At 47.3% G+C, this 17,500-nt stretch overlaps 2 protein-coding genes across 3 annotated transcripts in view; both read right to left on the bottom strand.

The window, feature by feature from the left end:
* slc1a5 (solute carrier family 1 member 5) overlaps nt 1-17,500 on the bottom strand; it is a 402,415-nt gene that overhangs the window by 277,885 nt on the left and 107,030 nt on the right. The gene's annotated exons all lie outside the window — the stretch shown is intronic.
* Nucleotides 14,821-17,500, bottom strand: part of prkd2 (protein kinase D2) — a 53,863-nt gene continuing 51,183 nt past the window's right edge. Inside the window, exons 17-19 of one of the 2 annotated variants that reach the window (XR_014552739.1) lie at nt 16,963-17,048; nt 16,095-16,749; nt 14,821-15,999 (exon numbers count right to left, since the gene is read on the bottom strand). Coding sequence is in view for 1 of the 2 variants with exons in the window: in XM_083637664.1 (XP_083493790.1) it covers nt 16,525-16,749; nt 16,963-17,048 (311 nt within the window). In the remaining variant the exon portion in view is untranslated. Of the gene's footprint in view, nt 16,750-16,962; nt 17,049-17,500 lie in introns of both variants that reach the window. The other variant, XM_083637664.1, reaches the window with a different exon arrangement.

The following is a 17,500-nucleotide window of genomic DNA, read 5'->3' as shown; positions in this document are numbered from 1 at the left end:
ATTTAAGCATTGGTTGCTGTTAATAACTGTCAAATTTGCTAGCTTATTTTCAACAGACATGAGACAAAAGCCTACTTGGCCCAACACCAAATAAAGCTTAAATTATGTTAATTTTAGTTGTAGGGGAACCTGGAGATTTTGAATATAGTAACCTACTTGTCTAAAATGTCTTTAAATAGATTATTTATTAGAGGCTTACCTTTTCACAGTAGGACTTTTAAGATAGGTCAAGGATGTCTTAAAGTTAAGAAAAAATCAAGAACAAAATTGAGAACCTTAATTTTAATGTATTCCTACGAAGAAGAAAGTTAAGGAAATATAACCTTTATAAGATTCCCCCCCTCCTGTCACAACACCATTCTGCTGCTCCCACCTGAACCTACAAACCTGCTTCTCATCACCAATCAGCACTCCTGCCAGCAATCAGCACTCATCTCACCCACTATAAGAACCATCCTCAGTCATCAGTCTTCGCTGGAACATTGCCATTGCACGGATCATCAACCTGCGGACTTGCCACCCAGAGCTCAACCTGAACATTTCAAAAATAAATACTTTGTAATTTTTTCCTCACCTGGTTGTCCGTCTGCTTTTGGGTTCGACCCTAACTCATGAGAGAATGTTCCAGCCATCACGAACCCAGCGGACACTACCACCATGGACCTGGACTCAATCTGCCAGGCCGTAGCCAACCAGGAATCTGTCCTCAGCCAGCACAGCCAGGGGTTGCAGCAAGTGACCGATGTCCTCCGTGAGCTCACCACCAAGGTATCCGAAATCCAAACCCAGCTCAGGGCCTCACCTGCTCCTGCCGCTCCAGCGCCGCTGCCTGCCGTTCCTCCCACTCCGACTAAGGAACCATGGGTTCCTCCTCCGGACAAGTATGATGGGGATTTTGGACTTTGTCGTTCTTTTTTGATGCAGTGTGGAATTGTTTTTGATCAGCAGCCCCAGTCTTACCCCACAGATAAAGCCAAGATTGCCTATATCATTGGCCTTCTCCGGGGTAGTGCTCTGGCTTGGGCTACAGCGGTTTGGGAGACGGGGGCCACTACCTCATCCTACACTGCCTTCACTACTGCCTTCCGCCAAGTGTTTGATCATCCCGTCCGAGGAAATGATGCATCTAGGAGATTGTTCTCCCTCCGCCAAGGCTCCCGCAGTGTTGCAGAGTACACTGTTGAGTTCCGTACCCTGTCAGCAGAGAGTGGATGGAACGGTGAGTCCCTCCAAGCCGGGTTTTCCAACGGGCTATGTGAGTCCATCAAAGATGAATTAGTGTCTTACCCCGAGCCTGGAAGTTTGGAGGAACTAATTAATCTGGCCATGCGTGTAGACAACCGTCTCCGTGAGCGAAGGAGAGAGAGAACACGCCGTCTTCCAGGTAAATTTCCTCGCCTCCTGTCCTCGCCGGGCATCAAACTAGCAGGCTCGTCGGGAAAGGGGAGGATCCTGGCGAGCCACACTGTTTGCCCTCTGTCTCCTCGTCCTCGCACCCAACTGCATGCAACCATCACAGTTAAAGGTCAGTCCACTGAATTTCTAGCCTTGATTGACTCTGGAGCAGATGAAAGTTTTTTGGATTCTATTGTTGTTAAGCAATTAGGTCTGGCCACGGTGACTCTGGATCAGCCTCTGGAGGCCAACGCCTTGGATGGACGTCTCCTTTCCAGGATAACTTCCAAGACTGAGCCCGTGGGCCTATTGCTATCGGGAAACCATCAGGAGGAGATGAGTTTTTTTGTTATTGATTCGCCTTATGTTCCCATTATACTGGGTCATCCCTGGCTCATAAAACATAGTCCCCACATTGATTGGGCGTCTGCAAAGATTTCAAGTTGGAGTCTTTTTTGTCATAATGTGTGCCTCCAGTCTGCTCGGCCTCAGTCTGTTCCCAGTCAGGTGTCCACCCCGGAGACCCTGGATCTGTCTCTGGTGCCTTCCGAGTACCACGAGCTCAAAGCAGTTTTCAGTAAGGAGCAAGCCCTCTCTCTTCCTCCTCATCGCCCGTATGACTGCCCCATAGACATGCTGCCGGGAGCACCCCTCCCTAGCAGCCGGCTTTATCACATCTCCAAGCCAGAGCGGGAGGTCATGGAGAGGTACATCAAGGACTCCCTGGCTGCAGGTCTCATCCGGCCGTCATCTTCACCTCTTGGTGCAGGTTTCTTTTTTGTAGCCAAGAAGGATGGGTCTCTCCGTCCGTGCATAGACTTTAAGGGTCTCAATAATATCACGGTCAAGAATAAGTATTCCCTGCCTCTCATGCACTCTGCCTTTGATTTTCTCCAGGGGGCCACAGTGTTCACCAAACTCGATCTCCGCAATGCTTACCATTTGGTCCGGATCAGAGAAGGAGATGAATGGAAGACGGCCTTCAACACCCCCCTGGGGCATTTTGAGTACCTGGTAATGCCATTTGGCCTGACCAATGCCCCCGCCGTCTTCCAGAGCATGGTAAATGACGTCCTCCGGGACATGCTGAATCGTTTTGTTTTTGTTTATCTGGATGATATCTTGATTTTTTCTAAGAATCTCTCTGAGCATGTGCTGCACGTCCGCCAAGTCCTCCAAAGGCTCCTGGAGAATCGCCTTTTTGTGAAGGCAGAGAAGTGTGACTTCCATGCGTCCTCAGTGACATACCTGGGCTACATCGTGGCCGATAACCAGGTAAAAATGGACCTAGCCAAGGTGAGCACGGTCCTAGAATGGCCAAAGCCCATCAGCCGTAAGCAGCTCCAAAGATTCCTTGGTTTTGGTAACTTCTACAGACGGTTTATTCGTAACTATAGCCGTGTATCAGCCCCTTTAAATGCTCTGACTTCCACCTCCAGACGGTTCCAGTGGACACCTGCCGCAGAGGCAGCCTTTGACGACCTCAAACACCGCTTCACCACTGCTCCCATCCTGATTCAGGCTGACCCGACCAGGCAGTTTGTCGTGGAAGTGGACGCTTCAGAAGTGGGACTAGGGGCAGTCCTCTCTCAGCGGTCCCCGGAAGATGGTAAGCTGCACCCATGTGCCTTCCTGTCTCATCGTCTCTCCCCAGCCGAGAGAAACTACGACGTGGGAAATCGTGAGCTCTTGGCAGTGAAGTGGGCACTGGAAGAGTGGCGGCACTGGCTGGAGGGGGCTGATCTTCCGTTTATCGTGTGGACCGACCATAAAAACCTGGAGTATATTCAGTCAGCCAAGCGACTCAACTCGCGCCAAGCCAGGTGGGCACTCTTTTTTGGTCGTTTCGACTTTACTCTGACTTACAGACCCGGATCCAAGAACACCAAGGCCGACGCACTCTCTCGGCTGTATGAAAAGGAGACTGACTCCAGCCCACCTGACACCATTATTCCTCCTTCCTGGGTGATCGCTGCCGCCGCCGTCACCTGGAACATAGAGGAGGAGGTCAGAGAAGCACAACGGACTCAGCCGGACCCAGGTAATGGTCCCCCAGGCCGCTTGTTTGTACCTGACGCTGTCGTATCCCGTGTGTTACAGTGGGCTCACTCCACCAGACTCACATGTCATCCTGGCATAACCCGAACCCAAGCCTTCCTCCGTAGGCGGTTCTGGTGGTCTTCCTTGAAGGAGGACACTAGGTCTTTTGTTTTGGCCTGTCCGGTGTGTGCCCAGAACAAGTCCTCCACTCAGCCCAGTGTGGGGTTGCTGCGTCCTCTGCCGGTTCCTCACCGTCCCTGGTCACACCTGTCTTTGGATTTTGTCTCTGGTCTACCTGCCTCTGACGGTAATACAGTCATACTCACTGTCGTTGACCGTTTCAGTAAATTTGTGCACTTTGTTCCCCTGTCTAAACTGCCCTCAGCTCAAGAAACGGCGGAGGTACTAGTCAGGGAGGTTTTCCGGGTCCATGGCATTCCCCGTGATATAGTGTCGGACCGAGGGCCCCAGTTCACTTCGGCGGTCTGGAAGGCATTCTGCTCCGCCATTGGGGCCACCATCAGCCTATCATCGGGGTTTCATCCTCAAACCAATGGTCAGTCAGAGAGGGCAAACCAGGACCTGGAGACTGCCCTCCGCTGTCTCGTCTCCGCCAACCCGTCCTCGTGGTCCTCCCAACTTCCCTGGGTGGAATACGCCCATAACACCCTGCCATCGTCAGCTACCGGTATGTCAGCCTTTGAATGCCTTTATGGCTATCAGCCGCCCCTTTTTCCTTCTCAGGAAGAGGAGATCCTGGTGCCATCGGTCCAAGCCCATGTCCGTCGGTGCCGGAGGACCTGGCGACGAGCACGTGCGGCTCTACTCAAAGCCTCTGGTCGTTACCAACGGGCGGCTGATCGCCACCGTTCCCCTGCTCCTAACTACTCGGCCGGTGACAAGGTATGGCTTTCTACCAAGGATCTGCCATTGAAGTCTGATGCTAAAAAACTGTCTCCCAGATTTATTGGTCCTTTTCCCATCATCAAAGTCATTAACCCATCAGTGGTTCGTCTGAAACTGGCCCGTACTCTCCGGGTCCATCCTTCCTTCCATGTGTCTCGCCTCTACCAGCAATCTAGTTCCTCCAGCTCCGCCACCCCCACCACCTCGAATGATCGATGACCATCCTGCGTACTCTGTCAGTCGTCTCCTGGACTCTCGCCGCCGTGGTCGCGGTATTCAATACCTGGTTGACTGGGAAGGATACGGTCCTGAGGAAAGAAGTTGGGTCCCTCGTCGGCACATCCTGGACTCTAACCTGGTCCGTGGATTCCACAGGAGGCACCCGGACAAGCCTGGTGGTCCGCCTGGAGGCACCCCTTAGAAGGGGGGGTACTGTCACAACACCATTCTGCTGCTCCCACCTGAACCTACAAACCTGCTTCTCATCACCAATCAGCACTCCTGCCAGCAATCAGCACTCATCTCACCCACTATAAGAACCATCCTCAGTCATCAGTCTTCGCTGGAACATTGCCATTGCACGGATCATCAACCTGCGGACTTGCCACCCAGAGCTCAACCTGAACATTTCAAAAATAAATACTTTGTAATTTTTTCCTCACCTGGTTGTCCGTCTGCTTTTGGGTTCGACCCTAACTCATGACACCTCCCATTTTTTCTTTTTTCCTCTTGAGACTAAAGTTAAGATAAAAATTGCACTTGTTGTGGGTTGTTTTCCCCCTCAACAGGGTTTTGTCAACTCGGTCCCAGGTTATCAGGTACTGAGGCTATAGAGCTGCACAATCCGTTTATGAAATGATTGTTTATGAAAGAGAATCTGAGAGATCCAGGCCTGTAGCCATCACTAATCCTCTGTTAGTGTGACGAATAAACATTTCCACCAGCTGTGGATGTTGTGCATTTTCATAAGAACAAAAATGTGCACCTCTGGCTCAAAATCTCTTAGCTGCATTAAGAGGAAGAGGGATGAAGAGGATAAGGAAGTGCTAAAATCATAGAGAACTGAAATAAAGTCATTCACAGGAGATAAAGTAAAATCATAGCAAAACATTACAACACATAAATAAAACAACATTCATACAATTATGAGATTATACAAAATAGAGTGAATAAAATGAATTGGCGAGTCTTTTTTCTCTGTCCTTTGCTCTCCTAGCTCCTATAGACGGTTTTAACTTGACAACAAAAACATTCTAAATTGAACCCCCGCTCACTTCCTGTTGCAGTGTTTGCTATGGACATAAAAGAAAAAAAAACATTCAAGTGCAGGACTGACCATTCCATGCAAACCGTCTATACAGCTGAGCGGCGAAAACAAAAGTAACGATGTCGAGTGAATATTTCTGCAGTTTGCCGAATGCTGAGAAAAAGGAAGTGCTGTGGGGTTGCGCTCTGGTGAAAACCGTCTATAGGGGCTGAGTGAGTGTGTCAGAGTCTGGCTCAGTGCTGAATCATATTTATGATGAATGGCTGCTTCTTAATAACAATTTCTGAAACATCCTGCAAACGACATTTCCAGGAACCAAGAACTGTCTGATGTCTAAATGTCGTCAAAAGAAAGAGAAAAAACTAATAAAGAAACTGAAGCGGATTAGTGACCTGTCGTGTGTGTGTGTGTGTGTGGGTGTGTGTGTGCGTGTGTGTGTGCGTGTGTGTGTGTGCGTGTGTGTGTGTGTGTGTGTGAGAGAGAGTGTGTGTGTGTGTGTGTGTGTGTGTGAGAGAGAGAGAGTGTGTGTGTGTGTGCGTGTACGTGCGTGTGTGCGCAGGTATGTGTATGTGAGGGGGGCTGCTGGTGATGACACACGTATTGCAGCAACAGTAACCTCTCTATGGAGATGTGTTCATGTTGCAGCCTGTGCCTATTGCTTTTGCTTATGGAAAGGTAGACTAACAAATCAAAATCAAAATCAAATCATTACAACTGTTTTTTACAGTTACAACTGACAATTTCAGGTCAGTTTGTTACTATACTTGTTTGTTCACATGCCGCATTTCACATGCCATTTCAGGTCAGTTTGTTACTATAGTAACAAACTGAACTTGTCTGGTGGCAACTGACATTGGAAGGTGACAACTGACATTGTCACCTTCCATATATGGAAGGTGACAATGTTTTGGTCACAGCACGTGTGTGTGTGTGTGTGTGTGTGTGTGTGTGTGTGTGTGTGTGTGTGTGTGTGTGTGTGTGTGTGTGTGTGTGTGTGTGTGTGTGTGTGTGTGTGTGTGTGTGTGTGTGCGAGTCCGTGCTCGCGTGCGTGCATGTCTGTCTAGATTTTTTTTTACGGTTCCTTCCAGTGTGTTAAAGGGTTTAACAAAGTGTTCAGTTAAAATCTGCCTAATATCTATAAGACCTATAAGAATCAAACCCCAACAAGCTGCTTCACACAGGAACACAGAAGAGACTGTTGTTTATAAACAGTGGGAGGCCTGGAGGAGGCCATGAAACCTTGGGGCAGAACATGTGTGTGCTCAGCATTAGAGGATTATAATATCTGTCTTTTCTTGTGATTTGTCATTATTTTCCAATTTCAATGTAATGGATTCAACTAAATTATATGTTCCTGAGGCTTACTATCATGGTGCTATCTTTTTATTCGATTTTTACAACTCTGTTAGGGTTTCTAGCTGTCAGTAACTACAGAACAGTAACCCAAAGAGCAAACATTCCCTTAATGCTCCTTTATGTATTTATTTATTTTAATGTAATGTAATTTCACATAACATCAACATTTATTTTTGGCCCGAGGTCCTCCATCCAGATAATTGTTTGGCCCTTCATAGGAAAGAATTTGGCATCTCGGGTCTGGATATGGTGGTGGGCTTAGGGTTAGGATCTCCAGGGGACACGCTGGGGTTTTCAAGCTCAAGCCCCTAACCTGAAACCAGGGAGAGGGTCACCTCTTCCCAACTCATTCTGGACGACGAACCTGACGGCACTTGACGTTTGCCTGAACGCACAGGTGCAGAGTGCTTTTTTACGCGTTCCATAAAACGCACAAGGTCCCGGGGCGCGTGACCTCAAATGCACAAGGCACGTGACAAAGCAGGGCTCTAGTACGAGTTCGGAGTGACTACCTGTTCACTCATTGGCAATAAAAAAATATTCAATGTAAATATGCCTCACAATTCTTACATACGTATAGTAGCTTTATTATTTAATTTCTTATTCATTAGCAGAGCCTATTGTCGTAAGGTCACTTCAACATCTAGCAAATCGTTACAATTGTCAACTCTATGTGCAGGCTTGTTTGTGTGAGTGAAGTTTACTGTATAACTGGCGGCCCGCGGGCACATGCAGCCCCCGACCTCACTCAGTGTGGCCCCTGGGTCAATAAAAAAAAAAAACCAAGGTGGATGTTTTTGGTTAGATTAGGTTAGACCACCCGAATCTGTGTTTTTATTGGTAAAAATGGTAAAAATGGCATTAGCATTGTCCATTCACATACTGTTTAACATTAGCATTTGAGCTAACGCTGTTGTATCAAACTATATCCAGGATGCACATTGCACATGCAACATTACTAATCTAATTAATATGACATATTTGGGTGATGTACCCCATCAAATTGCTGTAGCCGGCTGTTTTAAAGCTAGAGCAAACTTTCTGGTGTCATTTGAATGGAAGAATTCATAAATTTGAATATGAAAAATATAAATGTTGGTATAATAAACTTTGATAACCAGTCCTTGTCATCAGATTAGTAGCTATAATTGGCTTGGGAGTGATGGTGTTACTGTAGGCTACAGGTGGAAGTGCATGGTCACAATCTGGCCCTCTGGTAGTGAGGACATTTTTTGTGGCCCTCTCTATCATCAGTTGTTGCCCATCCATGCTGCATCAGAAAACCTGCCATCCATGAAGGACATAGATGTAACAATCCATGTTGCCAGTTGCCATGGCAGCTGAAAGCCTGGGCATATCATAGGTAGCACCTTTCAAATTGGACATTTCAATTTCCCTCTTCCTCTTTGGAAGGATTGGATACATAACGACTTTAGAACTATTGGTTGAAGCACATAAGTACTGTATGGCTTGTGCCAGGTACAGGCTTTGATGGCCAATTTCTTTACATGGAGCGGAGATCTTCCACCAGATACGTGGACTTAGTTGATGGCTGAAAGTGCATGGTGACAAACCTGCACACACACACACCAGGCGCGTAGCCACGGGTGTGCTAGGGTGTGCCAATGCCACCCAGACAGGCCGCTGGCACACCCAAAAAAAATGGGGTAAAAAAGGTTTTTTGTTTTGTCTGCAAAACACATCAACGCTGTCATGCACTGTGTCCAACTTATCCTATGTGCGAATAGAAATCACGCTCTGCTGACCTATGTGCCCCGGAGCATCATGGGAATAGTTAAGCTGTCGTCCACGTAAAGTAAACAAATGCACGCACAGCTGTAGCAGCAGCAGCAGCGCAAATCAAGAAGACATGAAACAAAGCTCGCTTTTAAGCTTTTCGGCAAAGGCAAGAAACGTCGCTTTGACGACGAGGAAGAAGATGACTCGTTGTCACCCTCCCCCTCAACAAGTGCGGATTGTAGTGCACCCTTCCCGCACCTGTATTGGTGGTGTACAGTGGAGAAGAGACAGATGATTATGAAGAAGATGATGCAGCCGAAACAATGACGTTAACAGCGGGGAACGCAGCCAACAACACACTGGAGGTTTGTGCAGAGCCAGAGGACACTGAGAACGCTACAGATCTCTCTGCAGTAGACGAACCTTCATGCCAACCAAATTTGCGTTCTTTCCCGACTAGAACACTCATTGGAAAAAGTAGGTGAGACTTTTTTGAGATACTAAACAAAGTGGTTTTACATGTTGCCAAAAAATACAATTTAATTGACTGCTTCTACCTGCTAATAATGAGTGTGAAAAGGAGCAAACAACACAAATATTCCTCTAAATCTGGTTTGAAAAGACCCAAATTTTTTTGGGCGGCGGCCTTATGGCCGCCACCAAATGGTCCGCCCCCTGGCATACCCTGGCTTTCTGTGGCACACCCAATGAGCCAAGTCTGGCTACGCTACTGACACACACACATGTCACAGGCCAGTTTTTAAATGCTTTGTCCCTGTAAATTAACTTTAGGGGTTGAGACGAGTGAGTGAATGGTTGAATGGGGTGGGAAAATCCTAATTGAACACAGCTGCGGCTGATTAGGAGACTGGGTTTTTGCAGTGGGCTGGCGTTCTTCTCGCCCTTTTAAAGGCAGCCGTGGAGGTGAGAGGAGAGGAAAGGCAGACGTGGTGGAGAACCAGGAGAGAGAAGGCAGGCGTGGTGGAGAACCAGGGGGATCTTCGATGTCGAAGTGGGGAGGGTGCTGGCCAAGGTGGTGTGAAGCAGACCTGAGTGTGAAGCAGACCTGACGGTGAAGGAAACCTGACGCAGGAACAAACGCAGTCCCGGGCAAGAGCAGCCAAACCAGAAGGTTGACGGGACGTTTGGAAGAGGGCAGAGCTACGATACGAGTAGTGAAACTCCCGATGGCGCACGGTATCCAGACCCACCACCATTGACAGCAGTCTGACGGCCAGAGGAACTGCACGACACGGCTTTCTTGGAGGGGAAGCATCGTTGGAATGTAGAGGGGTGTAGTCACGACGCCCCTCTTACAGCTAAGTGCCCCTCTTATGTCTCCTGCAAATTGTCATCCTTCCTGTTGTCCTCCTGCCTTTTCTACCCCTTTTTACTGATGTACCCGGCCTGACCAGATGAACATTGTTTTTAGATTTGTACTTTGACACTGTAGCCTACTTTGAGCGCCATTTTTATTGTACCTCGCCCCATCTAAACAAGGCCCACATACCACCTAGCCACTTGAACGGCCTGCTAGCTATAGCTGTTCCTTTTTGACGTGCGGTGTAAAGCGTGCTTTTGATAAGTGAAGAAGTTATAATCACGTGTGCAGTTACTATGGAGCGCGGAGCATTGCCCCCTTCAACTTTCCATAGCATAAAGCTAAATACCCAAGAGGTTCTTAAATCACGTGTGAATTTGCAGTGATATTTTGCAGTGCTGTTTCCTTCCTTTTTCTTGGCCATTGTTCTGGACAAACTCGGACCACTAGCTGGTTTTGCCATCTCCCTCGGGAGCCTGGGCCTCTGCCCAGTCAAGTGACTTGTTTCATTATTCCCCCGTAGCTTCCTTGGAGGTGTTTGGAACACGAACGGAGCGGCCAGAGGACACTGTGGGACCTACTACACCTGGACTGTGGGCTGGGGTTTCTAATATTTTCCTACTTTGTAATAAAGATTATTGTGTATCCAGCTCCTGGTGTCCTGTCTCATGGTTCTGGTTGGCTCCCCACCTGTATACATATAGTTCGTGGTTGTAACATCTGTTGGCCACTGGTCACATTTGGCGTTTGTCGGCAGGATTTTGTACACGTGGGTTGAGCCTCCTTAGCCATCTGACATGCCAGGAGAAGGATCACAGGGTCCAGGCCAGGCAGAAATGATTTTATCATGGACTTTATTGTTTGTCATATTTGTTCCCTGCATAACAAGGTACAGGGATGTGAACCTTTGTTTGTCATGTTTGTGGCCCTGCATAACAAGGCACAGGGATGTGGACTTGGTTGTCATGTTTTAACCCTGCATAACAAGGTACAGGGATGTGAACCTTTGTTTGTCATGTTTGTGGCCCTGCATAACAAGGCACAGGGATGTGGACTTTGTTGTCATGTTTTAACCCTGCATAACAAGGTACAGGGATGTGAACCTTTGTTTGTCATGTTTGTGGCCCTGCATAACAAGGCACAGGGATGTGGACTTTGTTGTCATGTTTTAACCCTGCATAACAAGGTACAGGGATGTGGATTTTGTTTGTCATGTTTGTGGCCCTGCATAACAAGGTACAGGGATGTGGACAGGGTTCTAAGGGACTAGAACCATTAAGTGTGGGGGGATGTCACAGGCCAGTTTTTAAATGCTTTGTCCCTGTAAATTAACTTTAGGGGTTGAGACGAGTGAGTGAATGGTTGAATGGGGTGGGAAAATCCTAATTGAACACAGCTGCGGCTGATTAGGAGACTGGGTTTTTGCAGTGGGCTGGCGTTCTTCTCGCCCTTTTAAAGGCAGCCGTGGAGGTGAGAGGAGAGGAAAGGCAGACGTGGTGGAGAACCAGGAGAGAGAAGGCAGGCGTGGTGGAGAACCAGGGGGATCTTCGATGTCGAAGTGGGGAGGGTGCTGGCCAAGGTGGTGTGAAGCAGACCTGAGTGTGAAGCAGACCTGACGGTGAAGGAAACCTGACGCAGGAACAAACGCAGTCCCGGGCAAGAGCAGCCAAACCAGAAGGTTGACGGGACGTTTGGAAGAGGGCAGAGCTACGATACGAGTAGTGAAACTCCCGATGGCGCACGGTATCCAGACCCACCACCATTGACAGCAGTCTGACGGCCAGAGGAACTGCACGACACGGCTTTCTTGGAGGGGAAGCATCGTTGGAATGTAGAGGGGTGTAGTCACGACGCACCCCTCTTACAGCTAAGTGCCCCTCTTATGTCTCCTGCAAATTGTCATCCTTCCTGTTGTCCTCCTGCCTTTTCTACCCCTTTTTACTGATGTACCCGGCCTGACCAGATGAACATTGTTTTTAGATTTGTACTTTGACACTGTAGCCTACTTTGAGCGCCATTTTTATTGTACCTCGCCCCATCTAAACAAGGCCCACATACCACCTAGCCACTTGAACGGCCTGCTAGCTATAGCTGTTCCTTTTTGACGTGCGGTGTAAAGCGTGCTTTTGATAAGTGAAGAAGTTATAATCACGTGTGCAGTTACTATGGAGCGCGGAGCATTGCCCCCTTCAACTTTCCATAGCATAAAGCTAAATACCCAAGAGGTTCTTAAATCACGTGTGAATTTGCAGTGATATTTTGCAGTGCTGTTTCCTTCCTTTTTCTTGGCCATTGTTCTGGACAAACTCGGACCACTAGCTGGTTTTGCCATCTCCCTCGGGAGCCTGGGCCTCTGCCCAGTCAAGTGACTTGTTTCATTATTCCCCCGTAGCTTCCTTGGAGGTGTTTGGAACACGAACGGAGCGGCCAGAGGACACTGTGGGACCTACTACACCTGGACTGTGGGCTGGGGTTTCTAATATTTTCCTACTTTGTAATAAAGATTATTGTGTATCCAGCTCCTGGTGTCCTGTCTCATGGTTCTGGTTGGCTCCCCACCTGTATACATATAGTTCGTGGTTGTAACATCTGTTGGCCACTGGTCACACACACACACACACACGCTAGAGCAGGGGTTCCCAACCTTTTTTGGCATAACAAAAATCTAGGGACGCTAAACTTTAGCTAAACTTGGTGTAAAATTCCGGTACACCATCGATCATATCATCAGTGATGTATGCTTCTTCCCCCCCCCTCAGAATTCTGACTTTAATCTAAGAATTCTGATTTAAAGTGGGCCCTATCTTCCTAAAAGCGCTAATTTAGCGTTTGTGCTCATTTAACGCCATGCGCAATGCAAATTGGGGACGGGCACAAGCACATGCCTGTTATAATTGTACTGGGCATAGGCGTGCCACATGCCAAAGCAGGCGTTTCAACGCTAAATTGTGTGGATAGATGGCATTATCCTATTGTCAGCAGCACGCAATTACTTTGCGCTAAGAGCTTTGAAAAGGACCTATTTTCACGCAAATACCTCACTGCGGTGGGAGCGCACCGTAATGTCCGTGCAGCACAGCGCAGTGCAAAGTAAAATTCCTTTTGGATATGTCATTACGCACAGCCTTGCCACACCAAGACATCAAATTATGCTGCTAAAATTGGGTATTAGCAGATACTTCAATGAGGAAATCAACTATAACTCACTGAGAAACTTTTATCACATCGCAAAGAGGGAAATTAATTGAGAAAACTTGTTGGACAATGGACATAGGCTATTTACCTTCATAACCCGGAGGGTCGTTGGCACCACAGATGATCTCTCAATAAGCTCTCTACATCTCTCTCTGTCCTCGCACGAGTGAGTACACTCTATTACGCATGGAGAGAATTACAGCATATTGCATGCCTCGCGCAAACAGCCATTGCGAGACGGGAATCTGATTGGTTTTGATTGACGTAATGCCCAGCATTGCCTGGCCACGCCTGTGAATAATTCTGGTAGTTAAGACCCCCCAAATCCCGTTTGCGCAGGCATTTTGGGGCGCAGATGATTTTGGCACGGCTCTAATTTGCGACAGGTGCCGTGAACGTTTCCGCATGCCCGCCGAGAATTGCATCCCCAACATATTTGAGGCTTTTTTTTTACTTAGAAATCAGGGAGGTCACATCTACCAGACAATTATATCACTTTTAAACAGTTACATTTCTGTATAAATCATTATAATATGCTCCCGTGAGGTGGGGATGCTGCTGGCGCTGGGGTGCAAAACTCGGCATAACACCTGGCGGACGGCGTAAGGCGGACTGCTATCTGCAACAGGTGCGCAAGCGCTATTAGGGGATAGCGCCTGTCGGGAGATAGGGCCCACTATCTGATAGTGAGCCCATTGACACTGTTTGGATCTCACCTGCAATTACCACTCATCGCCATAGGTGTCATCCAAGAAAACAAAACTGAAATCTTAAGAGATTATCACTTTCACTTTAAACTCAGAACTAAAAAAAAAATAATAATAATAATCGCAAGTGACCCTAATCATCTTCGCTAGTTTTAAATTGCGTGTGGTGTATTTTTTTATTTTATATATATATTTTTTTAAAGAAATTTCAGGCGATCCTATTTGGATTCCAGGCAACCCCGGAACCACTGCGCTAGAGAAAGAGAGCGATAGTGTATTATCTGAGACCATTTGGCAATGGTCATGGGTGGAGGAAGAGAGGTACTATTTCAGCAGCTGTGAGGCTACCCACCATCTCCACCCCTACACAGCCACTCAGTGTTTGAGGTGTATGTAAAAAAAAAAAAAAAAAACTGACAATTAAAACTGAGTACATACAATATGTAGAAGCATAATCAATGGTGTATGCATCCATATGAGGAGAGCCTGCTAGACAAGGATTAGCTCTAGTGGCAGAACATCTAAACTGCACCTACAGCAGAATATCAATAAGAAACGGCTCTTTGTCACACAGCAACATTGTGTCAAACTGAGTGGGGAAATAATCAATTGCTGCAGTGTAAGTGCTCCTGATTCTTTTGTTGTGTTTTGATTGTTGCGTTTCACCATGTGTGAGCGCCAACTTGCTTATTCAATAGTTGACAGTTGAGAAAAGGCAATGTGTCTGTATGTCATTATTCATGCTTGTTCCTTTTTGTGTGCATTCTCTGCTTCCTCGACAAGCCAGATGACAAAATAATCGACTACAATGACTAACAAAACTGTACTATGGATGGTTCATGCAACAAATGAAACAACCCAGACAGAAGTAAAGGAATATTGCTCAAGGTCTGTATTGTCTGTTACAAAGGCTAGGATCATTCCTCCATTATGTTGTACATAATCATCTACACATATTTGACACTACATAAACGTCAGGTTACACATGTGTATAATAGGCCATCATAACTAGGTTTTATATTGTATCTAGATCAAATCTACTTCACAGAAACATGCAACTTCTTGACATGACGGGTTTCAAACAGTCAATAAATCAAAAGTTATTACATACACTCCCCACCCCGACCCCAACATCTACGTGCACCCCAACCCCGTCCTTCCATGCAGTTACATTGTACAGTATGTCATCGGGAGAGAGGTCTGCTCTTCCTAAGATCAACCTTCAAAGAGCAGAGTCATTCAAAAGAAGTGTCCATTTCTACCTGCTCAGGTGTCAATATCCCGCCTGCATTGAAGCGGTATAACAGAACTTATATACAGGCTATCTCTGAGGACATGCTATTCAGCGTAGAAAAATAAAGCGACTGTTGACTAAAGAGATGAGTGAAAGTGGTTGACTGGACACTTTAGAAGCAATGTTCAGCATTAGGTACATTAACAGACATTGTGGCTGATGTGGTGTAAACCGTCTGCAACAGCAAGTACAAACATTTAAACTGACGGTTTCCTGTCTGGCCACGACAGGAAACAAACATTTCCCACTGAACACCGACGTCTGACGCTACAGCGGGACGTCTTCTTTTTCGAGTCAAAGTGACACGATTAATCACACTGCTTTCACACGCGTCATGGAACTCAAAAAGACTGATTGTGAATTTTACCACAATTACTGCATGTTTTGCTGTCGCCAAGGCAACGCTTCCAGTTGTCACTAAAAGACATGCATTTAGGGAAATGCATTTGGAAATGAAGAGCAAGTCTGTGCCTCAGTAATTACCAGCACGGAGTGCTTTATCACTGTGAAACCATCCGTCACTGAGGAGAGAGGAGCCGGCCTGAGTAGGACAGCGAAGAGGGACTGATTCCACTCACCAAAATAAATGCCACTAAAACCAAAATGGTTCATACAGTATTCTTTTTTCTATGTTTTAAATTGTAACTCCACTTAGTCTACAAAACATACAGATACACACACACACACACACACACACACACACACACACACACACACACACACACACACACACACCGCAGTCTCACACAGACAGGCGCGCGCAGGCACACACACACACCTCAGTGTCACACACACAGGCGCGCGCAGGCACACAGACACACACACACACACACACACACACACACACACACACACACACACACACACACACACACACACACCACATTTTAATCTTTAATCCCTCTTGTTGAGGGGATTTGGAGCTGTGAGCGGAGAAGAAGATGCAGAGTAGCTCCTGTGAGGAACATGTTTGAGTTTTTGAGTTTGACTCTAAAGACTGTGTACTGTAGGTCACTTGATTGCAGGATGTGGAATAGAGAGGAGCAGTCCCCATCAGGCTCAGAGTTGAATGGTTGTAAAGGTTAAAATGGACCAATCAGAGAGAGGGGAGGAAGGACGAGAGGGGGGGATCTTGATGACGTCACGCTGGAGGAGAGGAGTTGGATTTGTTGCCCTAAAATGAGGTGCCGTCATTCTAAACCGCTGGACACATTCGACGACTCTGCGACATTATTTCTACATCGTCCTTCTCCCTATTCCAAGTTCAAGTCCGAGTCCCCCATGTCCCTCAGAGGCCTGCTTCTCAGAGGATGCTGACCCTCTCAGTGAGGCCTTGCATGTCTGCATCCTCCCCCGCCTCCTCTTCGTCAGAGGCTGATGCGTGCGGAGGGGGCACCAGGTGAGCAGGGTATGGCAGGGTATGGTCACGGGCGAACAGTTGCCAGCGGATGTCGTCACTCTCGTGGGTGATGTAACGCTCGCACAGCTTTGTTTCCAACTCCCGTAGGTCCAGCCACGCCTGATAGTCCTGAGACACGAGAGACGGGAAAACACAGAGGGATGGGATTTCAGTTAGGAGCTTCCAAATCTGATCAAGGCCAGAATGGCTACAAATAGGTTTACGGTACATCAGCCAGTAACAGTTTTAGCTCTTTTGTGTGTGTGTGTGTGTGTGTGTGTGTGTGTGTGTGTGTGCGTGCGTGCGTGCGTGCGTGCGTGCGCACGCGCGCGTGTGTGTTACCTGTAAGTAGGCATGGCTGAGACTCTTGTCCACACTGTAGCGTTTCCTCATCTTAACTTGCAGAAGGTTGTTGATCAAGTCAATCGCTGGCAACACAACAATTTAGTCATTAACCAATAAAACTGCTAATCCACCATATTAATTAAACAGAACACAGTTAATTAGATGGAACGTTCTGACCTAGACAACTGATTAGTTAAATGGTGCATGGAATGACACATATGGCTTACCATGCCAACAGCCATGATATTACTCATTGTTGTGTTAGAATGAGACACAGTAACGAACGGGAAAACTGGGTAACAACAAACTTTCGTTCAAAATGACTACAGTCCCATGCAGCCCCCCTGGAAAGGGGGGGGGGGGGGGTAGTGCTCGGATCACGCCCATTTTCGAACACAACCTTAATTTGTATGTCACGGCCATTTTCAAACTTGATCATCAGTTTTATATCAACTACACACCCGTAAAGTCTCGTGACTGCATCGTGCCCGGTTTTAATGCTATATAAGGCATTCACAAAGTCGTGGGGGGGCAG

This window comes from Poromitra crassiceps (genome assembly GCF_964638095.1).
Source record: "Poromitra crassiceps genome assembly, chromosome: 5".
NCBI classification, from domain to species: Eukaryota; Metazoa; Chordata; class Actinopteri; order Beryciformes; family Melamphaidae; genus Poromitra; species Poromitra crassiceps.
This window is presented reverse-complemented; position numbering and strand designations above follow the sequence as displayed.